Source organism: Girardinichthys multiradiatus, chromosome 14 (assembly GCF_021462225.1).
Source record: "Girardinichthys multiradiatus isolate DD_20200921_A chromosome 14, DD_fGirMul_XY1, whole genome shotgun sequence".
NCBI lineage: Eukaryota > Metazoa > Chordata > Actinopteri > Cyprinodontiformes > Goodeidae > Girardinichthys > Girardinichthys multiradiatus.
Window position 1 is genome coordinate 7098959 of NC_061807.1, and position 24394 is coordinate 7123352.

The window sequence follows — 24394 nt, forward strand, 5'->3', positions numbered from 1 at the left end:
GGTCCTGACCCTAGTCCTGACCTTGGTTCTGACCCTGGTCCTGACCCTGGTCCTGGTTCGGACCCTGGTCCTGACCCTGGTCCTGGTTCGGACCCTGGTTCTGACCCTGGTCCTGACCCTGGTTCTGACCCTGTAACCGTCTGAACCAGGTGAGCAGAGAGATCTAAGACTAGAATGATGGAGGCTTTGCTCCAAGCTACAGTAGAAGGTGCTCCGCGTTCATAAAGCAGCTCTAAATCATAGCAGCAATAAACGTTTCTACATTCAGACCATCGCTTGCTGGGCTTCAGGAGAACGTTTCTCTGAGAAGCTGCCAGATCTGAACCCTGCAGACTTTTTGAGAACCCAACAACCAATAATCAGAAGAACCACGATCAGACAGAATCCAACTCCAGCAAACAGGAACACATCAGTTCCATCGGTCATCCTCTGGTCTCCTCCAGCCTCCTCTCCTCTCTCCTTGGGTTGCTCCTCTTCGTTTCCTGCAGAACAGAAACAAGATGTTCATCTAACATCATGAAGTAGGTTCATCAACTGATCCTAATCCTCCACTCAGAGATGACCTGAAGGATCCCAGTGGATCTATAGTCTCTGTTCACTGGTCTGCAACATTGAACCGTTTTCTCTTCACACCAAGGAGATCTTCTCCGTTATAAAACAAGAACATCTCAGAAATGTTGTTACAACATAAACTAAGAAGGTCGTTTTCACGGCACCCAGATTCAAAGCAGCAGACCCGTCCACACCTGGACCCTCACCTGAGACCGTGAGGTTGATGGAGTTCTGAAACAGTCCATCTTCTCCTCCTGGGTTCCTGGTGACAATCCGACACTCGTAGGTTCCTGCATCCATCCTGCTGAGGTTCTGTAGAACCACTGAGAAGTCTCCATCCTTCAAGGATGAAGAGTGTGTCAGACCCACTCGTCCCCTGAAAGACTGGTGCTGGTGGGACGCGTATGAGCGATTGTTACGGTAGAAAAAAACGTAATCAGGGTCATGACCGTCTTTGGTCCAGGTGAAGACTTTGACGTCTGCATCTGTGGGTCCCCGACACCCCAGGGAGACGTTCTGTCCAAGTTTTCCTCTCACCTCCAGGCGAGCTGGAAGAACCAGATAACAGAACCGAGTTAGAACCTTCCTCTGCAGCTGCTACATACTGGACTACGATCTAACGCCTGAAATATATCTAATCAACGATGCCACCTCAGTCTAGTGCGCCAGAGCAGTCTAAGATTCTGCATGACGAGAGGGTCAGAGGTCACCGAGGTCTGGGAGTTCCAGGTCATCCCCGACTGAAGCAGAATGAAAGCCTTTCAGAGCCGTTTGTACTGAGAATCTCTTCAGAATCTCTTCAGATTCTCTTTCAATTATTTTAGCTTCAAAATGTAAAAATGTTCAATGAAATGGAAAACATGAAGAAGCACGAATAAGTTTAAAGGAAAGAGAAGAAGAAGAAGATGGAGTAGGAGGCCTTTCTGAGCAGCTAAAGGAGACTTTATTAAAACATGAAGAAGTACTAATAAGTTTAAAGGAAAGAGAAGAAGATGGAGTAGGAGGCCTTACTGAGCAGCTAAAGGAGACTTTATTAAAACATGAAGAAGTACTAATAAGTTTAAAGGAAAGAGAAGAAGATGGAGTAGGAGGCCTTACTGAGCAGCTAAAGGAGACTTTATTAAAACATGAAGAAGCACGAATAAGTTTAAAGGAAAGAGAAGAAGATGGAGTAGGAGGCCTTACTGAGCAGCTAAAGGAGACTTTATTAAAACATGAAGAAGTACTAATAAGTTTAAAAGAAAGAGAAGAAGAAGAAGATGGAGTAGGAGGCCTTTCTGAGCAGCTAAAGGAGACTTTATTAAAACATGAAGAAGTACTAATAAGTTTAAAGGAAAGAGAAGAAGAAGAAGATGGAGTAGGAGGCCTTTCTGAGCAGCTAAAGGAGACTTTATTAAAACATGAAGAAGTACTAAGTTTAAAGGAAAGAGAAGAAGAAGAAGATGGAGTAGGAGGCCTTTCTGAGCAGCTAAAGGAGACTTTATTAAAACATGAAGAAGTACTAATAAGTTTAAAAGAAAGAGAAGAAGAAGAAGATGGAGTAGGAGGCCTTTCTGAGCAGCTAAAGGACACTTTATTAAAACATGAAGAAGTACTAATAAGTTTAAAGGAAAGAGAAGAAGATGGAGTAGGAGGCCTTTCTGAGCAGCTAAAGGAGACTTTATTAAAACATGAAGAAGTACTAATAAGTTTAAAGGAAAGAGAAGAAGAAGAAGATGGAGTAGGAGGCCTTTCTGAGCAGCTAAAGGAGACTTTATGAAAACATGAAGAAGTACTAATAAGTTTAAAAGAAAGAGAAGAAGAAGAAGGTGGAGTAGGAGGCCTTTCTGAGCAGCTAAAGGACACTTTATTAAAACATGAAGAAGTACTAATAAGTTTAAAGGAAAGAGAAGAAGAAGAAGATGGAGTAGGAGGCCTTTCTGAGCAGCTAAAGGACACTTTATTAAAACATGAAGAAGTACTAATAAGTTTAAAGGAAAGAGAAGAAGAAGAAGATGGAGTAGGAGGCCTTTCTGAGCAGCTAAAGGACACTTTATTAAAACATGAAGAAGTACTAATAAGTTTAAAAGAAAGAGAAGAAGAAGAAGATGAAGTAGGAGGCCTTACTGAGCAGCTAAAGGAGACTTTATTAAAACATGAAGAAGTACTAATAAGTTTAAAGGAAAGAGAAGAAGAAGAAGATGGAGTAGGAGGCCTTTCTGAGCAGCTAAAGGAGACTTTATGAAAACATGAAGAAGTACTAATAAGTTTAAAGAAAGAGAAGAAGAAGAAGGTGGAGTAGGAGGCCTTTCTGAGCAGCTAAAGGACACTTTATTAAAACATGAAGAAGTACTAATAAGTTTAAAGGAAAGAGAAGAAGAAGAAGATGGAGTAGGAGGCCTTTCTGAGCAGCTAAAGGAGACTTTATTAAAACATGAAGAAGTACTAATAAGTTTAAAGGAAAGAGAAGAAGAAGAAGATGGAGTAGGAGGCCTTTCTGAGCAGCTAAAGGAGACTTTATTAAAACATGAAGAAGTACTAATAAGTTTAAAGGAAAGAGAAGAAGAAGAAGATGGAGTAGGAGGCCTTTCTGAGCAGCTAAAGGAGACTTTATGAAAACATGAAGAAGTACTAATAAGTTTAAAAGAAAGAGAAGAAGAAGAAGGTGGAGTAGGAGGCCTTTCTGAGCAGCTAAAGGACACTTTATTAAAACATGAAGAAGTACTAATAAGTTTAAAGGAAAGAGAAGAAGAAGAAGATGGAGTAGGAGGCCTTTCTGAGCAGCTAAAGGACACTTTATTAAAACATGAAGAAGTACTAATAAGTTTAAAAGAAAGAGAAGAAGAAGAAGATGGAGTAGGAGGCCTTTCTGAGCAGCTAAAGGAGACTTTATGAAAACATGAAGAAGTACTAATAAGTTTAAAAGAAAGAGAAGAAGAAGAAGGTGGAGTAGGAGGCCTTTCTGAGCAGCTAAAGGACACTTTATTAAAACATGAAGAAGTACTAATAAGTTTAAAGGAAAGAGAAGAAGAAGAAGATGGAGTAGGAGGCCTTTCTGAGCAGCTAAAGGAGACTTTATTAAAACATGAAGAAGTACTAAGTTTAAAGGAAAGAGAAGAAGAAGAAGATGGAGTAGGAGGCCTTTCTGAGCAGCTAAAGGAGACTTTATTAAAACATGAAGAAGTACTAATAAGTTTAAAGGAAAGAGAAGAAGAAGAAGATGGAGTAGGAGGCCTTTCTGAGCAGCTAAAGGAGACTTTATTAAAACATGAAGAAGTACTAATAAGTTTAAAAGAAAGAGAAGAAGAAGAAGATGGAGTAGGAGGCCTTACTGAGCAGCTAAAGGAGACTTTATGAAAACATGAAGAAGTACTAATAAGTTTAAAAGAAAGAGAAGAAGAAGAAGGTGGAGTAGGAGGCCTTTCTGAGCAGCTAAAGGAGACTTTATGAAAACATGAAGAAGTACTAATAAGTTTAAAGGAAAGAGAAGAAGAAGAAGATGGAGTAGGAGGCCTTTCTGAGCAGCTAAAGGAGACTTTATTAAAACATGAAGAAGTACTAATAAGTTTAAAAGAAAGAGAAGAAGAAGAAGATGGAGTAGGAGGCCTTTCTGAGCAGCTAAAGGAGACTTTATGAAAACATGAAGAAGTACTAATAAGTTTAAAAGAAAGAGAAGAAGAAGAAGGTGGAGTAGGAGGCCTTTCTGAGCAGCTAAAGGACACTTTATTAAAACATGAAGAAGTACTAATAAGTTTAAAGGAAAGAGAAGAAGAAGAAGATGGAGTAGGAGGCCTTTCTGAGCAGCTAAAGGAGACTTTATGAAAACATGAAGAAGTACTAATAAGTTTAAAAGAAAGAGAAGAAGAAGAAGGTGGAGTAGGAGGCCTTTCTGAGCAGCTAAAGGACACTTTATTAAAACATGAAGAAGTACTAATAAGTTTAAAGGAAAGAGAAGAAGAAGAAGATGGAGTAGGAGGCCTTTCTGAGCAGCTAAAGGACACTTTATTAAAACATGAAGAAGTACTAATAAGTTTAAAAGAAAGAGAAGAAGAAGAAGATGGAGTAGGAGGCCTTTCTGAGCAGCTAAAGGAGACTTTATGAAAACATGAAGAAGTACTAATAAGTTTAAAAGAAAGAGAAGAAGAAGAAGGTGGAGTAGGAGGCCTTTCTGAGCAGCTAAAGGACACTTTATTAAAACATGAAGAAGTACTAATAAGTTTAAAAGAAAGAGAAGAAGAAGAAGATGGAGTAGGAGGCCTTTCTGAGCAGCTAAAGGAGACTTTATGAAAACATGAAGAAGTACTAATAAGTTTAAAAGAAAGAGAAGAAGAAGAAGGTGGAGTAGGAGGCCTTTCTGAGCAGCTAAAGGAGACTTTATTAAAACATGAAGAAGTACTAATAAGTTTAAAGGAAAGAGAAGAAGAAGAAGATGGAGTAGGAGGCCTTTCTGAGCAGCTAAAGGAGACTTTATTAAAACATGAAGAAGTACTAATAAGTTTAAAGGAAAGAGAAGAAGAAGAAGATGGAGTAGGAGGCCTTTCTGAGCAGCTAAAGGAGACTTTATGAAAACATGAAGAAGTACTAATAAGTTTAAAGGAAAGAGAAGAAGAAGAAGATGGAGTAGGAGTCCTTTCTGAGCAGCTAAAGGAGACTTTATTAAAACATGAAGAAGTACTAATAAGTTTAAAGGAAAGAGAAGAAGAAGAAGATGGAGTAGGAGGCCTTTCTGAGCAGCTAAAGGAGACTTTATTAAAACATGAAGAAGTACTAATAAGTTTAAAAGAAAGAGAAGAAGAAGAAGATGGAGTAGGAGGCCTTACTGAGCAGCTAAAGGAGACTTTATTAAAACATGAAGAAGTACTAATAAGTTTAAAGGAAAGAGAAGAAGAAGAAGATGGAGTAGGAGGCCTTTCTGAGCAGCTAAAGGAGACTTTATTAAAACATGAAGAAGTACTAATAAGTTTAAAGGAAAGAGAAGAAGAAGAAGATGGAGTAGGAGGCCTTTCTGAGCAGCTAAAGGAGACTTTATTAAAACATGAAGAAGTACTAATAAGTTTAAAGGAAAGAGAAGAAGAAGAAGATGGAGTAGGAGGCCTTTCTGAGCAGCTAAAGGAGACTTTATTAAAACATGAAGAAGTACTAATAAGTTTAAAGGAAAGAGAAGAAGAAGAAGATGGAGTAGGAGGCCTTTCTGAGCAGCTAAAGGAGACTTTATTAAAACACGAAGAAGTACTAATAAGTTTAAAAGAAAGAGAAGAAGAAGAAGGTGGAGTAGGAGGCCTTACTGAGCAGCTAAAGGACACTTTATTAAAACATGAAGAAGTACTAATAAGTTTAAAGGAAAGAGAAGAAGATGGAGTAGGAGGCCTTTCTGAGCAGCTAAAGGAGACTTTATTAAAACATGAAGAAGTACTAATAAGTTTAAAAGAAAGAGAAGAAGAAGAAGATGGAGTAGGAGGCCTTTCTGAGCAGCTAAAGGAGACTTTATGAAAACATGAAGAAGTACTAATAAGTTTAAAGGAAAGAGAAGAAGAAGAAGATGGAGTAGGAGGCCTTTCTGAGCAGCTAAAGGAGACTTTATTAAAACATGAAGAAGTACTAATAAGTTTAAAGGAAAGAGAAGAAGAAGAAGATGGAGTAGGAGGCCTTTCTGAGCAGCTAAAGGAGACTTTATTAAAACATGAAGAAGTACTAATAAGTTTAAAGGAAAGAGAAGAAGAAGAAGATGGAGTAGGAGGCCTTTCTGAGCAGCTAAAGGAGACTTTATTAAAACATGAAGAAGTACTAATAAGTTTAAAGAAAAGAGAAGAAGAAGATGGAGTAGGAGGCCTTTCTGAGCAGCTAAAGGAGACTTTATTAAAACATGAAGAAGTACTAATAAGTTTAAAGGAAAGAGAAGAAGAAGAAGATGGAGTAGGAGGCCTTTCTGAGCAGCTAAAGGAGACTTTATTAAAACATGAAGAAGTACTAATAAGTTTAAAGGAAAGAGAAGAAGAAGAAGATGGAGTAGGAGGCCTTTCTGAGCAGCTAAAGGAGACTTTATGAAAACATGAAGAAGTACTAATAAGTTTAAAAGAAAGAGAAGAAGAAGAAGATGGAGTAGGAGGCCTTTCTGAGCAGCTAAAGGACACTTTATGAAAACATGAAGAAGTACTAATAAGTTTAAAAGAAAGAGAAGAAGAAGAAGATGGAGTAGGAGGCCTTTCTGAGCAGCTAAAGGAGACTTTATGAAAACATGAAGAAGTACTAATAAGTTTAAAGGAAAGAGAAGAAGAAGAAGATGGAGTAGGAGGCCTTACTGAGCAGCTAAAGGAGACTTTATTAAAACATGAAGAAGTACTAATAAGTTTAAAGGAAAGAGAAGAAGAAGAAGATGGAGTAGGAGGCCTTACTGAGCAGCTAAAGGAGACTTTATTAAAACATGAAGAAGTACTAATAAGTTTAAAAGAAAGAGAAGAAGAAGAAGATGGAGTAGGAGGCCTTTCTGAGCAGCTAAAGGACACTTTATGAAAACATGAAGAAGTACTAATAAGTTTAAAGGAAAGAGAAGAAGAAGAAGATGGAGTAGGAGGCCTTTCTGAGCAGCTAAAGGAGACTTTATTAAAACATGAAGAAGTACTAATAAGTTTAAAAGAAAGAGAAGAAGAAGAAGATGGAGTAGGAGGCCTTTCTGAGCAGCTAAAGGAGACTTTATTAAAACATGAAGAAGTACTAATAAGTTTAAAGGAAAGAGAAGAAGAAGAAGATGGAGTAGGAGGCCTTTCTGAGCAGCTAAAGGAGACTTTATTAAAACATGAAGAAGTACTAATAAGTTTAAAAGAAAGAGAAGAAGAAGAAGATGGAGTAGGAGGCCTTTCTGAGCAGCTAAAGGAGACTTTATTAAAACATGAAGAAGTACTAATAAGTTTAAAGGAAAGAGAAGAAGAAGAAGATGGAGTAGGAGGCCTTTCTGAGCAGCTAAAGGAGACTTTATGAAAACATGAAGAAGTACTAATAAGTTTAAAGGAAAGAGAAGAAGAAGAAGGTGGAGTAGGAGGCCTTTCTGAGCAGCTAAAGGAGACTTTATGAAAACATGAAGAAGTACTAATAAGTTTAAAGGAAAGAGAAGAAGAAAAAGATGGAGTAGGAGGCCTTTCTGAGCAGCTAAAGGAGACTTTATTAAAACATGAAGAAGTACTAATAAGTTTAAAGGAAAGAGAAGAAGAAAAAGATGGAGTAGGAGGCCTTTCTGAGCAGCTAAAGGAGACTTTATTAAAACATGAAGAAGTACTAATAAGTTTAAAGGAAAGAGAAGAAGAAGAAGGTGGAGTAGGAGGCCTTTCTGAGCAGCTAAAGGAGACTTTATGAAAACATGAAGAAGTACTAATAAGTTTAAAGGAAAGAGAAGAAGAAGAAGGTGGAGTAGGAGGCCTTTCTGAGCAGCTAAAGGACACTTTATTAAAACATGAAGAAGTACTAATAAGTTTAAAGGAAAGAGAAGAAGAAGATGATGGAGTAGGAGGCCTTTCTGAGCAGCTAAAGGAGACTTTATTAAAACATGAAGAAGTACTAATAAGTTTAAAGGAAAGAGAAGAAGAAGAAGATGGAGTAGGAGGCCTTTCTGAGCAGCTAAAGGAGACTTTATTAAAACATGAAGAAGTACTAATAAGTTTAAAAGAAAGAGAAGAAGATGGAGTAGGAGGCCTTTCTGAGCAGCTAAAGGAGACTTTATTAAAACATGAAGAAGTACTAATAAGTTTAAAGGAAAGAGAAGAAGAAGAAGATGGAGTAGGAGGCCTTACTGAGCAGCTAAAGGAGACTTTATTAAAACATGAAGAAGTACTAATAAGTTTAAAAGAAAGAGAAGAAGAAGAAGATGGAGTAGGAGGCCTTTCTGAGCAGCTAAAGGACACTTTATTAAAACATGAAGTACTAATAAGTTTAAAGGAAAGAGAAGAAGAAGAAGATGGAGTAGGAGGCCTTTCTGAGCAGCCAAAGGAGACTTTATTAAAACATGAAGAAGTACTAATAAGTTTAAAAGAAAGAGAAGAAGAAGAAGATGGAGTAGGAGGCCTTTCTGAGCAGCTAAAGGACACTTTATGAAAACATGAAGAAGTACTAATAAGTTTAAAAGAAAGAGAAGAAGAAGAAGATGGAGTAGGAGGCCTTTCTGAGCAGCTAAAGGACACTTTATTAAAACATGAAGAAGTACTAATAAGTTTAAAAGAAAGAGAAGAAGAAGAAGATGGAGTAGGAGGCCTTTCTGAGCAGCTAAAGGAGACTTTATTAAAACATGAAGAAGTACTAATAAGTTTAAAAGAAAGAGAAGAAGAAGAAGATGGAGTAGGAGGCCTTTCTGAGCAGCTAAAGGAGACTTTATTAAAACATGAAGAAGTACTAATAAGTTTAAAGGAAAGAGAAGAAGAAGAAGATGGAGTAGGAGGCCTTTCTGAGCAGCTAAAGGAGACTTTATTAAAACATGAAGAAGTACTAATAAGTTTAAAAGAAAGAGAAGAAGAAGAAGATGGAGTAGGAGGCCTTTCTGAGCAGCTAAAGGAGACTTTATTAAAACATGAAGAAGTACTAATAAGTTTAAAGGAAAGAGAAGAAGAAGAAGATGGAGTAGGAGGCCTTTCTGAGCAGCTAAAGGAGACTTTATTAAAACATGAAGAAGTACTAATAAGTTTAAAGGAAAGAGAAGAAGAAGAAGATGGAGTAGGAGGCCTTACTGAGCAGCTAAAGGACACTTTATTAAAACATGAAGAAGTACTAATAAGTTTAAAAGAAAGAGAAGAAGAAGAAGATGGAGTAGGAGGCCTTTCTGAGCAGCTAAAGGAGACTTTATTAAAACATGAAGAAGTACTAATAAGTTTAAAGGAAAGAGAAGAAGAAGAAGATGGAGTAGGAGGCCTTACTGAGCAGCTAAAGGACACTTTATTAAAACATGAAGAAGTACTAATAAGTTTAAAAGAAAGAGAAGAAGAAGAAGATGGAGTAGGAGGCCTTTCTGAGCAGCTAAAGGAGACTTTATTAAAACATGAAGAAGTACTAATAAGTTTAAAAGAAAGAGAAGAAGAAGAAGATGGAGTAGGAGGCCTTTCTGAGCAGCTAAAGGACACTTTATTAAAACATGAAGAAGTACTAATAAGTTTAAAAGAAAGAGAAGAAGAAGAAGATGGAGTAGGAGGCCTTACTGAGCAGCTAAAGGACACTTTATTAAAACATGAAGAAGTACTAATAAGTTTAAAAGAAAGAGAAGAAGAAGAAGATGGAGTAGGAGGCCTTTCTGAGCAGCTAAAGGACACTTTATTAAAACATGAAGAAGTACTAATAAGTTTAAAGGAAAGAGAAGAAGAAGAAGATGGAGTAGGAGGCCTTTCTGAGCAGCTAAAGGACACTTTATTAAAACATGAAGAAGTACTAATAAGTTTAAAAGAAAGAGAAGAAGAAGAAGATGGAGTAGGAGGCCTTTCTGAGCAGCTAAAGGACACTTTATTAAAACATGAAGAAGTACTAATAAGTTTAAAAGAAAGAGAAGAAGAAGAAGATGGAGTAGGAGGCCTTTCTGAGCAGCTAAAGGAGACTTTATTAAAACATGAAGAAGTACTAATAAGTTTAAAGGAAAGAGAAGAAGAAGAAGATGGAGTAGGAGGCCTTTCTGAGCAGCTAAAGGACACTTTATGAAAACATGAAGAAGTACTAATAAGTTTAAAGGAAAGAGAAGAAGAAGAAGATGGAGTAGGAGGCCTTTCTGAGCAGCTAAAGGACACTTTATTAAAACATGAAGAAGTACTAATAAGTTTAAAAGAAAGAGAAGAAGAAGAAGATGGAGTAGGAAGCCTTTCTGAGCAGCTAAAGGACACTTTATTAAAACATGAAGAAGTACTAATAAGTTTAAAGGAAAGAGAAGAAGAAGAAGATGGAGTAGGAGGCCTTTCTGAGCAGCTAAAGGAGACTTTATTAAAACATGGAAGTGAAAAAATGACATGAGACCCTGAACTGCTTCTGGTCGTCTGTAGGAGACGCTCGAGGTCAAGTGGTTCCTACCATCTTTCTACTTTCCTACTATCTTTCTACCACATTGAAATGATTTTTTTCATCCCGCCATCATCCTTTTTCTGATTTGCGCCCCTGATAACTTGGTTTTCTGCTGCTCCATCTTCTTGTCCAGTGCACTACGAGGTAGTCTAAGATTTAAAATAAAAAGACACACCTGAGAGGTTCTCCTGGGGGCATGTCCCCAAGTCACCTGTGTGGGAAGGGAGAGGATAGGAGGGGAGGTGAAGGAGCAGAGGGGCGTCTAATCAGTGCCACTTTGTTATTGATCATTTCATGCTGTTAAATATAGAAAACTAGAAAAACATTTCTTCTATTGGGGGTTCGGACGCCCTCTCTGGTGCAGCCTCTATGTGTTGCAAACAGCGCACACCCACTTTCTGCGCCACTGGGGCAGAAAAACGACATAAACAACCAAGGTTCTGATGGTTCCGAGCGGCTGAACGGTCTTAAAACGAGTCTTTTCCTCCCCCTAAAGAATCGCTCCGGGACTTAAGATCCCAGATGAAACCGGTCCATTTCGAGGAGGAACACCGAACCTGATCTCAAACAGAACCTGATCTCACACAGAACCTGTTCTGACTGCGCAGCATCGGCCTCTTCATGCATGTTTACATTTCAACTGTCATGGAAACCAGCGGACTGGTCCCAGGAGGTTCGGGGTCCATTTTACCTTGCAGCGCGCAGTAAGCTGAAGACAGGAGGACGAGAAAAACCCGGAGAAAAACCCTCATTTCTGCAGCTTCTGGACCTGCAGGCGGCTCGGTTTGTTTGTTTGGGTTTCTTGGTGACGCAATTCTGCCTTTGCACACGGAACTGTTTTATGGGCCGTGTGCAAAACCAGAACCGCTCCAGCAGCGTTCATTTATATGTCCAACGTGTCATAGCAGCTGGTGGTCAATCAGAACCCATTAGATCCATTTCAGGCAGGTCCAGAATGCATCGGTTTGATCAAGAAACACAGAACTGATTCACGTTCAGACCGAACCTGTTCTAGGACGCAGAACCATCACACAGACTCAACATGTTTCCATCTAGAACCCAACATTAAACCCACACAGAAAGAACTGCAGCAACCCGTTGGACGGTACCACACCTCGCTCTGCGCATGTCTGCTTCTTAGACGCTTCTTGGAGCCGCAGCAACTGATGGTTCCGTTTCCAGAGCTGCAGCCGGACCGAGGAAGGTGGACCCGCCCAGAACAGAGTAAACCCGCTATGGACCGAGGAGAACCGAACACCAGTGATGAGTCCAGTGATGAGTCCAGTGATGAGTCCAGTGATGAGTCCAGTGATGAGTCCAGTGATGAGTCCAGTGGACCTATGGTTCGGCGCGTGGGTCCAGGCAGACCTTCTGTGAAGCACGAGCCTCGTGTTAATGACGTATGAGGTGATCTTATTGGCCGGCCCTACCACGTGATTCAGGGTCAAACAGTGACGGCGCTCCGGTGCTGGTTCCCATTCAGCTGAACTGGGCCAATCTGTTACAGCGTCTGGTTCCTTTGGGCCCAGAAAGAAAGAGCTTCAGGAGGCTTCATCTCGCCATCACTGCCGAACACTCTGACCGAACCAGCGCGGGCTTCTTGGATGGAGGTCCGCCTTTTCAGCTTCTGGATTCTCCAAACTTCTAGTTCTTAATTACGGATCGCAAACAACAACCTGATAGATGCACAGCGCCACCTACTGTACATGAGTTTGTTACGTCATAGCCTCCACCTACTGAACTCAGTTTTTAGTGTTAAGAATAAAAACCAAACTTTGTTTCTAATCCTGATGACCTCAAGGTCGTCCTCTGTTCCCAACATTCCTGTTAGGAGAAGCAGAGATGCTGCTGTCTGGATGCTGAAGCTCCAAAGTGTCCCTGAAGAAGTTAACATTTTGGGCTTTTTGAGAAAGTTCTTGTCTCCTCCATGGCAATCAGGACAACCAGGACTTTACAGACCAGAACCATGGACCTAAGACCGCGGTGAAGTTAATTTTAGGTTGGATGTTGGATCTTCGTGCTCTTTGGATTCAGCAGGTCTTCCTCCAGTTTGACCCGATGCAGACAGTCTGATTAGAGGCAGCTGCTCTCTGCCTGCTGCCTCCTCCTGCAGACGCTGGTTCTCTGGAGGACCGTCATTAAATGTCAGAACCAAACCCGCTGGGTCATGCTGGTTTTGTGTGTTTTGGAGGAAATGTTTGTGTGTCTGAACAGCTGATTTTATGTGTGATCAGCTGGTTTAGGATGTTATTAACTACAGCGCCCCCTACCTGCATGTCATTCATTTTCTTTTCTTTCAGCCTGCAGGCTGAATTATGGTCACTAAATGGTTAAATTACATTTGGGTTTGACCCGGTCCAGCCACTGTGGTTCTTAATATTATTGTAGTTGCTCTTAGTTTCATTAACTTCTCCCTGCAGTGACCCCAACGAAAACCTTCTCATGTCTCCTGGACCCACAGCCAATCAGTGAACAGCAGTCTGTTCACGTCACATGTGGTCCGGACCCGGTCTCGGTCGGACCTGCTCAGGAGCAGAGACCAAAATTCTTTGTTACTGTTTTTACATTTGGTATAATTTTCTTCCTTTCTCATCTTTGGTGGTTTTCGGCTGATGATTGCTGCTGGGAACACTGACGGTTGATCCGACAGGGTTGGACATGCGTGTTTGGACCTCTGGGATGTAAAGTTCTGTTCCCACATACTCCTCTGTATTTCTAGAGCCGTCTGTGTCAATTTTAAGACAAGTATAATAAGAATGTCTGTCTGTTTGTCTGTTACTAAAAAGCCAGAAAGTACACCTGACCCAGACATATTTATTCTTGGTGAAAAGATTACAGTTTAAATGCCTGGATTTGTTTTCTACAGATTTAACTTTTAAACATCCCGTTAGGAAGAGAACAGAAACACCTTTTTTCACCTTGAAATTTTAAGGTTTACTGCATGTCTGAATGTTGCAAAAATCCTGATGAATGCTGCGATTTCTTTGCTCACATGTTGAACAAGTTGGGGACAGGCTACCATTCCACCTGAAGCCTGTGGAGATACTGTCCCAACAGATGATAAAGATCAACATGTAAGGAATCATTTCTGGAAGATTTCAACCAGACATCTTCTTCATCTTCATTTGAGTTGGGAGAATAAGATCATGCTTGCCATCTCTGGTCTTTAAAACCTTGAAGCAGAGCTACTGTGAGGGGGGACCTTACCGTACCTTTGAGACGGACTACGTTTGGTCAGTGAAAGCCTCTCATGACTGGAATAAATGACCAGAAAATAGAAGAACATTTGTGTCTCTTAAATCATTCTCCAGTAACTAACTTATAATCAGTTGTGCAGCCACTGGTTATTTGATTCTTATATCTGTTTTAATGTATTGTAATGAATTATTGTTCATGTGTTTCATGTGTTTTTATTTAAACAGATTTATTATTTAAATGGAGCTGCTTTTGTGTGTATTTGAATGCATCAGACGTATATTTACGGTGTTTTATTTGCTCACCTATAGATGAAAACTAGTCTTCATGACTAATTCTTTTTAATAAACATCATTCATTCATTCAGCTCTGCTCCATGAAGTTTCCAGTCTCTTTCATTTCCATGGAGACGCATCTCTGACCCGATTATTGTTGAAGAACTCAGTTTGGGTCTTTCATTTCCTGTCCACTCAAACCCAATCCTTTAAAACTTGGAACATTCTTGTGTGACAGAAGTTATCTGCAGTGGCTTTCAATAATAAAACGGTTGTTTCAGTTTAAATACGTTTGTTGGCTTTCTTGGCACCAATGAAATGGACTTTTATAGATACATTTTGATGGCCCAGTTTATGAACAGTTAGAGGCTGATGGAGCGTCTGCAGCTGACCCCCCCAGTTAAATACTGCATTAATACATATTTCATACATGCTTCCTCTGCAGAGGCTGAAGCTTCACCTGCAGGAGACACACCTGCTGAACCTGATCACCTCATCCAGAACGGAGAGGATGCAGAGGAGGCAGTCGCTACGGAAACCATCAGTAAAGAGGAAGCCGCTGAGAGACTGATGGTAGGACATGAATTAAAAGCTTTATTTCATCTGTAAACTCTGAGCTTTGGAGCTTCTCAGACCTGAAGAATCCTGGTGTCTGTTTCAGGAAACGGAGAAAATCATCGCTGAGCTGAACGAGACCTGGGAGGAGAAACTGAGGAAGACAGAATCCATCCGTCTGGAGAGGTAACATCTCTCACCTCTGGGTTTATCGCCTTTCAGTGGTTCATTTAGTCTCTTTATGAAGAATATGTGGGAAACTGTGTGTGTCCTTCAGAGAGTCGCTGCTGGCAGAGATGGGCGTGTCCATAAAGGAGGATGGAGGAACTCTGGGAGTTTTCTCTCCTAAAGGAGTGAGTTTATCCCTCTAATATCCATCCATTCCCCTCAGTCAGAACCGGTCCTGTTCTTCCAGAGGTGGGCCGTACCAGAACTGGGACTGTTGTGGTGGGATGGAGCTAATAAGATGGACGGCGTTATTCCTGCAACATAATAAGATGATTAATCTTTGCTGCTGGTCATAGAAGACATTCAAACAAAGACAAAGATCTGAACAAGTCATGCTGGGATTGTTGTAAAAAGACCTCATTGCCTCTAGAGTTTGGATCAGAAAGTTCTGCTGATGTTCCTCAGTGGTGAAGGTCTTGTTTCTCTGCAGGTTTAGTCAGATGCAACGATGATGTTTTGGTCCTTAACCTGTTCTCCACAAACTAAGCAGTAAATGAATCAGTAGAAATCCATGAAATATAACAGATTCATTTAATATTAATAAACACATTTTAATCAAGTTCATGAAAAATAAATAGAAGAACATCATTTAACAAAACTAGAGTTATTCTACTAAAACTATGTTTATTAGAGACGAATGATGGGATGGTGTTAATATCTCCTGACCTGTTGACCTCTGCTGACCTTTCATTGTTGTCTGAACCTTTTACTTCTAGAACTTCTTACTTTGTTCCTTTCATTTTAAACAACCTCTGAACAGATTTCTGCAGTCAAGTATTTGAAGTTTTGTACTTTAAGTTTGACTAAAACAGTTGAATAATGAATCCTACCAGCTTAGCGTTGGTTTTCCATATATTCCTTCATACATCCACACCAAGTCCTGTGTGGGACACTTAGAGACGACTAGAACGAGTTTCATGGGTTTTTCTTCTAAAATGTCTGGTTTTATCAACTATTACAGTCGGTTCTACCTCCCAGAAACTTGTTTCAGTCTTTTAACCTGAACATTGTTCATCCCAGAATAATCTCTGTTAAGATTTGATCATTACTGAATATCATGAAATCATTTATGTTCATTTATTCCAGATTAATATCTTGTGCTGCTGCATTGAAACACCTATAGATTAGTGACTTGTTTGATTTCTGCACTGACCTCATTGGGCCAATCTGGGTCGCTTACAGAACCACCTGGGGACCGGTTCTGTGAGTCCCAAGCAGTCAGACTTCTCTGCGGTCTGTAAACGGACTCTGCTGCTTCCTGTCTGGGACATGAAACGGGTCCATGGGACGTTAATAATGAAATGACTTCAGGGCAAATTAAACAGAGAAATGATGAAATAAAGTCATATTCATGTGTTTCAGACGCCTCACCTGGTCAACCTGAATGAAGACCCTCTGATGTCTGAGTGTCTCCTCTACTACATCAAGGAAGGAGTCACCAGGTCAGAGACGTCAGAGCTCGGTCTTTCTACCTGTTGCTGTCTGAATGATAAAGGTCAAAGGTCTCCAGATGAACTGAATATGAACAGTCAGAAGCTCTAAGCTGTAATTCACCTGATCGGTCGTCTTTTAAACTGCCTGTTTTGTTCGAGTGCATCATTGTTGCTCACTGTTTACTGTGTGTGTCTCAGGGTTGGACAGCAGGACGTGGACATCAAACTTTCAGGTCAATTCATTAAAGAGATCCACTGTGTTTTTGTCAGTGAGACCAACGAGCAGGGAGAAGGTGAGACTCCATCTGTCTCTCTGTTTGTCTCAGGGTCAAACCTGATTGGACAGGTTCTCTGTGTGGATCAGTACTAACAGCTCTTTTCTGTGTCGGAGCGCCCTCTGCTGGTTGAACTTTCTCAAAGATTTCATGAATCTCACAGGAACTTGAACTTTTTCATATAGTTTTATGTTAATAGACTTTCATAAAGGTCAGTCATTGTTTCAAAGTATCATTTAAATAAAGTTCTTTATTTGTTTTGATCCTTTCTAGCTCGTGCTTTTTAAATATCCATCATTCTCTCTAAACTTAGCTCCTTATCTGTGACAGCAGCCAAATAAAACTCCTGAAACTCTTCCTTTAGTTTTTTTTTGGTGAGATTATCAGTGGGCCCCATCTGGCCCCCCTCTGAGCCTTCTCTGGCTGTGACCTTGTTGGCTTCAGGATGGAGGTTCTTATATGAAGCCTGGGGCAGGAGCTTCAGTCTGAATCAGTGGGAAAGCTTCTGTGTGTCTGTTTTCACTGGGTGACTCTCTCTTCTTCTCTTTCTGTCAAAGCTGCCTGGAGGTCTGTCAGGTATCGTCTAACAGATAATACAGATAATAATGACCATGTGACCTCTGTACCCCATCACCCGACCCTCGTCATCCTCCCTACTGGGTCCCTGTACCCCTGTCATCCTCAGCTTCCTCTCTCTGCTGCAGCAGCTTCAAACTGCATCCATACGAAAGCAACTGTTTGGGTTTTTTCTTAAATAAATGAAAATAAGAAAGAAGCTCCTGATGTGGAGAAGTTTCCTCATCAGATGTTTCAGCTGCAGATAAACAGTTAGTTTCTCTTCAGGCTGTAACTGGAGCTACTTAACAGGAGGTTTGATCATGTTAGAAAGACATCATTATTGTTGGAGCTCGTGTTTCTTCTCGTTCTGTAAAAGCTTCTTCATTATTGATCTTCAGACGGATGGTTCTGCAGGTTCTGAAACATGTTCTGATGAAACAATCAATCCTGGATATGTTCTCTAATGAACAAAGGTGAACTGGATGTGAAAGCTCTTCTTCTTTCTGCAGTGGAGGTCATTCTGGAGCCGTTAGTGGGAGCTGAGACGTACGTGAACGGGAAGCAGATCACGGAGGCTGTCATTCTGAAGCAAGGTCAGATTTACTGAGCATCAGCATCGGTTTCATGAAACGGCAACATGTTCCACCTGCCTCTGCACACTTCCTGTGTACCTGTACGTTGCTAGGAAACCGCATTGTGATGGGGAAGAATCACGTGTTCAGGTTCAACCATCCGGAGCAGGCGAGGCTGGAGAGGGAGCGCAGCGCCACAGCCGAGCAGCAGGAGGAGCCGGAGGACTGGAACTACGCTCAGAAGGAGCTGCTGGAGAAACAAGGCATCGACATCAAACTGGAGATGGAGAAGAGGTATGGGGAAACCTGAGGTGCAAGGAGAAGGAATGAAGATTTTATTTTCATTGCTTGTCTTGCAGTTTATGAGAGCAAAACAGTTTTTAAATAAGATATCTGAGCTGCATCCTGATACAAATCTGTTCTGAGTGCCTGGTGTGCTGCAGATTACAGGATGTGGAGACTCAGTACCGTAAGGAGAAGGAGGAGGCTGACCTGCTGCTGGAGCAGCACAGACTGGTAGGTTTATCTCAGTTTTTCTCCTAACAAACAGCTGATAATCAGCTCCAGCAGCTCAACTCTGTGGTTCTGTGCTCAGTACGCAGACAGCGACAGCGGAGACGACTCTGACAAACGCTCCTGTGAGGAGAGCTGGAGGCTGATCTCCTCCCTGAGAGAGAAGCTACCAGCCAACAAGGTAGGAGAACACCATCCAGATCAGTCAGTTTAACCGAGGAACGTTTTAACAAAGCAGGTTTGATCCCATCCCATTCCAACTGCATCGTGTTCAGAAAGTCTTTACCATCATCAGAACTCTGCAGGACTGCAGGATGAGACTGATTACTGAGTTTGCAGCTGTATCGATGTGCAGAACAAATGTTCAAAATCAGGCGGGTCACTTAGGGACCACTAACTGTGTGTTTGTGTCCAGGTGCAGACCATCGTGAAGCGCTGTGGTCTCCCCAGCAGCGGGAAGAGGAGGGAACCTCTCCGGGTCTATCAGATCCCGCAGAGGAGGAGGATCAGCAAAGACCCCAAACGGGTCACCATGGAGGATCTGAGGATGCAGGCCGTCAAGGAAATCTGTTACGAGGTCTCAGACACACCACATGATCTCTTCTTCTCAGGAACAAACACATCTTCTCATTATGTGCAAAGCTTGAACCCGTTTCACAGCCTGTGTCTGTGTGTGACGCCCCCCTCAGGTGGCTCTGGGAGACTTCCGTCACTCCCGTCAGGAAATCGAGGCACTGTCCATCGTCAAGATGAAGGAGCTCTGCCGCATGTACGCCAAGAAGGACTCCAACGAGAAGGAGAGCTGGAAGGCCGTGGCCCAGGACGTCTGCGACACCGTGGGCATTGGGGAAGAGAGGAGCCCTCCCACTGAGGAGGGAGGAGGAGAAACGAGCGAGGGAGGACAGAAGGGAAAAGTGTACGACCTGAAGGCTCACATCGATAAGCTGACGGATATCCTGGAGGTAGGTTTTTACTGCAGCTTCATCTGCAGCTGCTGCCTGCTGCAGTGGAGCTAATGAAGAACCTTCTGTGACTCCTGCAGGAGGTGAAGCTCCAGAACAACATGAAGGATGAGGAGATCAAAGCTCTGAGAGACAGAATGATCAAGATGGAGAGCATCATACCGGTTCAGGTTGGTTCCCACCTTCTCAGGTCCCTCTCTGTCAGCAGATCCTCAGCGTTCTAGCTGAATCCTCATTGGTCCGACTCGTTTCCAGGACGACGACATGAATGGGGAAGGAGGCGAGTCTCTGCAGAGAGAGGGAGGAGGTGGTCTTGATGACAGCAATGACCTGCCGGAGGTCAGAGTTCAGCGTCTTATGGAGGAGGACCCAGCTTTCAGGAGAGGGCGCCTCCGCTGGCTGAAGCAGGAACAGCAGCGAATCCAGAACCTCCAGAAGCAGAACATCACCAAGAAACTGAGAGGACAGAACCAGAGCCAAGGTTTGTGAGGGAGGGGGTACGGTACAGTTCTTGATAAAAGTATTCATACCCCTCATACTTCTGTACAGTTTGGTGGTTTATCAGGTTTTTATGTAACAGGAAGATGATGCATGATATTCAACGTTATTGACGAGTCCAATTTAATGTCAGCATACAACTTCTTTAAGGGCGTCAGAGGTAGAGAACATTACAGAACAAACAGCATCATGAAGACCAAGGAACACAGCAGACAGGTCAGGGAGAAAGTTCTGGTTTAGCTTAAGGCAGGGTTAGGTTCTACAACATCCCAAGCTGGGAACATCTCTCAGAAATCCAGCATCTGGACATGGAGAGAACCTTTTGGACTACATTGATGATGTGAAAACCTAACACTGAACATCATGCTAAACACACCACCCCCACAGTGAAACATGGTGGTGGCAGCATCATGCTGTGGGGATCTAGAAGCTGGTAGGAGTTAATGCAAAGATGGATGGAGCTAAATCCAGGACAATCCTGGAGTAAAACCTGTTCGAAGCTGCAGAAGACCTGAGACTAGGGTGGAGGTTCACCTTCCAGCAGGACAACCACCCTAAACATACAGAGACATGATGGGATGGTTTAGACTTGAACAGATGCACGTGTTGGAATGGCTTAGTCAAAGTCTAGACCTAAATTCAACTATGAATCTGTGGCAGGACATTTTTAATTTCCATCCAGTCTTTGAAGTATTTTGCAAAGGAGTTTGAGTCTAGTGATGTTCAAAGCTGGAAGAGACAAAAAACCTTTTTTTTTGTGAAATAAATGACTTTCAGTTTGTGGTTTTAATGTGACAACATGTGAAAATGTCTTGAGGACAGAACATAGTCTGGCGTACTGTGAGCGCGCTGTCTGCGGCCGTTCGAGGCTTCAAAGTTGAGCGTACCAATTTCCTACATACTTTCCCACACTTCCTGCCATGGCGTCCCCAGACGGGAAAGCAGAGCTAATTTTCCTTGTTGATTTGGAAAAACGAGAAGAAAAGGTGGTGTTAAAGTCTTCAAACCAGATTAGGGAGGAAGAAGAGGAAACCGGCTGTCAGTGCGAGGCAGAGAGTGGCCGTGATGCTGCGCGACCAGTGTGTCACATTTTAAACGGTTCGATGTGGAGACTTTTTCCCGCTGAGCAGTTTATTACGTGACACCGCGTACGTGGTTGTGAAAATTGAGCTTTGCGCGGACATGTCCGGTGGACGTCCGTGGAGATAAGGATGTGTTTTTGTACATGATGAGAACCATGCCTGACCTGGGGGGAACGTACTCTACATACATGAAGATTACAACATGTGTGAGGAGCAGAATAAGGTCATAGTGTGCGTCTCCTTCCCTGCAGGTCCGAGCACCCCCATCGTTCCCGTTCATCTTCCTGGGACCGGCCGCTTCATCCCTCCCCAGGAATGCAAACTGAAGTTCCCCTTCAAAAGTAACCCCGCCCACCGGTTGTCATGGGGACCAGCCAGCGAGGCCCTGCAGGCACTGGGTCTGGGAGGAGAGGGAGGAGGAGAAGAAGATGGTGAGGAGCAGGAGAACAGAGGAGGTTCCCTCACACCTCCGCCTCCTCCTCAGGGTCAGCCTCCGCCCCTCCTACCCCTCCCCTTCCCTGCTACACCCCCACGCATGCGCACACCCAGCCCTCATCGTGCTTGGCAACAACGTAACCAAGGCAACCAGGGTGGCTTCCACCTCAACCAGCAGGGTAACAACCAAAACTTCCAGCGGCGTCAACGCCGCAACTCCCTGGACAGCTCCACCCACAACAGTGACCAGCAGTACGGTGGGGGTAACAGCGGTCACCAGGGGCGACTGAGACAGAGGAGGGGGGAGTCCCCTAGTGGAGGCGGGGAGAGGGGAGTGAGAGGAGGAGGAGGAGGGAGCTTCTACTATAATCAGCACCAGCACCATCAGTTCCACCCCCACCCATACTACAACATCCACAATGCACCATTCCAGCCTCACCCCAACTACCACAGCCTGCCTCGCTCCGGACCCCTGCCTCTCCCCCCCGACATGCTTATTGGGGTGGGGCCTCCACCTGCTGGGTGGGGCTTCACCACCCCGCCCAGAATGAGACGGCAGTTCAGCGCCCCGGACCTGAAGAACAACAAGGAGAATAATGTCATGTGACACAGAGGCCTCTGATTGGCTGCGGGATCCTCATGCTGTAAAGAACAGACCGTGTGAGTGTGTGTTTTCAGCACTTTTTCAGCAGAACTAAATGGAAAGTAAGGTCACGCACATCCACAGTCGTCTGTCCTGCTGTGTGTGTTTGAGTTTTAATGGTCGCACAGTTTAGGTTTTTATTTTATTCTCAGTTGTTCGTCGTCTGTCGTTTCATATTCACTTATTTACTTTGATTCATCTGAGATCTGCTGATGTTCTGATCCTGATCAGCTGTTTGTAACCTGGAGCCTTAAAGTCTGCAGGTGAAGATGGTTCATAAAGATGGAGCACGTAGTTCAGTTCACAGGCAGGGTGGTGAGTTTATGGGTCTACTGCAAGTTCAGCCTGAACAGCGCTTCCTAATGTTAGAGCTAAACCTCTCTAATGAGAGCTTATTCATGTCATGTAATTAAGGCACATTTTTAATATTCAGATTTTTCTAATGTGCAAGCTCACAACCTGATCATTGCGCTGAAGAATAGCTGCTAGATTTGCATTCATTTTAAATAAATTCAAACGCAGTCGTCGTTTTTCATTACTGAAGCACCGTTTGAACCTTTCAGCCAGTTTCTCTGAAGACATGAGGCTGATATTTCCTATTTCACCTGAATGCTGCATACTCAACAGCTGCAAACCAAAGAATACGCTCTGTGGCGACTCCTGCAGGCCCCAGAGGGTATGGCATATTTTAGGAGGAGGCGTGTAGGATGTTTTTACCTGACAGGTGAGCATGGTAAAGAGCTGTGTGTATATCTGAAGTTTATCTGTTCTTCTTTATGTTTCAACGGAGATGAATTTAAAAAATATCATTATATGTGCTGACAGTGCCTTCAAAGTTACAGGCAATCATGGGAAAATGAGAGTAAATTGTCTTACATAATGGGAGAGGAAAACAATGGAAGAATCCAGGTAATGTAGGGTTTGTTGGAGGGAATTCTGGGAGATGTAGTGATACATATACAGAAGGCGGTGGATGTGTGATAAATGTGTGTTACGGAGTAATAGTTGATGTTTCGTGGAGTTTAAATCCTGCTGTAAGGATCAGGTCCACTCAGAGCAAAGCATTCTGGGAGAAGACGACAGGAATGCCAAACTGTTTGGAGACTTTAGGGATGTATTCATTTTAAGGAAATGGTTAAACTAACCAATAGGAGCGCTCCCTCCTGCAGGAAGGGGATTGATGATGACACAAACAAAACAGTGTTTTGTTCTGGTAGCTCCATAGAGCATCTAGTTTCTGCCTTAAATCCACCAATCACAGGACAATTCTGAAACCCACTTGTAGCGCCAGGCCTGATGGGAAATGTAGTTTTCTCCTTCGGCCTTTCTAACAGTTTCTGATTATTTCCAGTTTGAGCCTCTGATTGGCTGTTTTACTTCGTGTAGTCATTCGCTTTTTGTGCTGCATATTTTAGCCCCTCCCACATCCTCGGCCAATGGTTAATGATGTCATCATGTATCATGGTTATAATTATTATGAAGCTATAAGTGTCATCATTAATATTTGGTTCTTCTGGATGCTGCTAAAGGAGCTTGGTCGCTGTCTTGTATCTTCCTCTCTGTGTGGATGTGATGGAGGTGTGAGAGTTTCAAGATGAACTCTTTTTATTTTAAATTTGTTTTTATTTCTTTATAAAGCTGATTGTTATTTGCTGTTTGGGAATGATGAGGGGACCCTGATTCCGGAACATTCTTGAATTCTCCTCACGGACTGCCCCGCCCACTCACCCCATACCTTTGCACCAATCACATCCTCTGAGTCTATGATGTCACAGAAGAGGGTGGATGTCATCCAGGATTTAAACATGATATAAACTATATCGTTTTGGCTCAGAGCTCCTCGGGTTTTTTCTGTCTGTCTTGGGTTGTTGTTTCAGGAACCAATCTCAGGATCTACCTGCAGACAACACGATGGCAATAAACTGTCAAGAATCAAAGCAAACCGCCTCCTGTTTCACTGTGTGTGGTTCTTTCAGTGGTATGGTGGCTGAAAGGGATCAATCCTCTGTAAACAGCCATACAGACAAAACAACCAATGCTGCACAGGGGCTTTATTAAAGTACCGACACCATACTGTTACAAATAAACACTTTATTTAAAGTCAAAGTGGCAGAAATGATTTGTTTTCTGTCAGTCTTTCATAGTTATTCACTCAGTAACTCTGAGAAAGATTGTTTTAATATAATTCTTCATAAAAAGTCTGTTTCAGGAAGCAGGGATAACGAACTCTGAGTAGAAAGCACATACCCTGAGTAGACCTACTCAGCTCTGTGATACTCAGGGTTGTCGGTTTCAGAACACGAGGAACAGTTAGGTTACTCAACTCTGAGTCAAATTAACCTTGAGTTCAGCACGAGTAAATAAGAAGTCCTGATCAATGGAAGGCAGATAACACGATTCACCATGGCAACGGGAGGAAATAAGGAAGTACATATTTCTCACAGATGCAATTAGAAATATTGATATGGCATATGGAGAACATCAGCACATATTTAAGCAGAAAATAAATAATGTTGCTGCTGCAAAGTAGCGAGAGTCGGCGAGGCAGAGACCAGGTCAATGCGTGAGTGTTATTTGATGGAGAATTAAAGTTGAATCATCAACACTACACTTATTCAACGT

The 24394-nt window shown here is 42.1% G+C and overlaps 2 protein-coding genes across 3 annotated transcripts; one reads left to right on the top strand and one right to left on the bottom strand.

Annotated features, from left to right (window-relative positions):
• Nucleotides 1-116: 116 nt before the first annotated feature.
• On the bottom strand, nucleotides 117-11655 carry LOC124880607. Of its 2 annotated transcripts, XM_047385880.1 has the most exons (4): nucleotides 11240-11655; nucleotides 10724-10759; nucleotides 759-1100; nucleotides 117-482 (listed from the first exon to the last, which is right to left on the bottom strand). In XM_047385880.1, the coding sequence occupies exons 1-4, from the start codon at nucleotides 11298-11300 to the stop codon at nucleotides 265-267; spliced, it is 657 nt and encodes a 218-aa protein (XP_047241836.1). In that variant the 5' UTR covers nucleotides 11301-11655; the 3' UTR covers nucleotides 117-264. The 2 variants fall into 2 exon arrangements, with proteins under 2 accessions (XP_047241836.1, XP_047241837.1); XM_047385881.1 differs by lacking the exon at nucleotides 10724-10759.
• On the top strand, nucleotides 997-23714 carry si:ch73-375g18.1 (kinesin-like protein KIF1C). Its single transcript, XM_047386456.1, has 16 exons — nucleotides 997-1126; nucleotides 10530-10541; nucleotides 14464-14591; nucleotides 14680-14759; nucleotides 14851-14926; nucleotides 16164-16243; nucleotides 16433-16527; nucleotides 17577-17660; nucleotides 17753-17933; nucleotides 18083-18155; nucleotides 18235-18333; nucleotides 18568-18729; nucleotides 18842-19114; nucleotides 19195-19284; nucleotides 19370-19595; nucleotides 20946-23714. The coding sequence occupies exons 1-16, from the start codon at nucleotides 997-999 to the stop codon at nucleotides 21734-21736; spliced, it is 2580 nt and encodes an 859-aa protein (XP_047242412.1). The 3' UTR covers nucleotides 21737-23714.
• The last annotated feature ends 680 nt before the right edge of the window (nucleotides 23715-24394 follow it).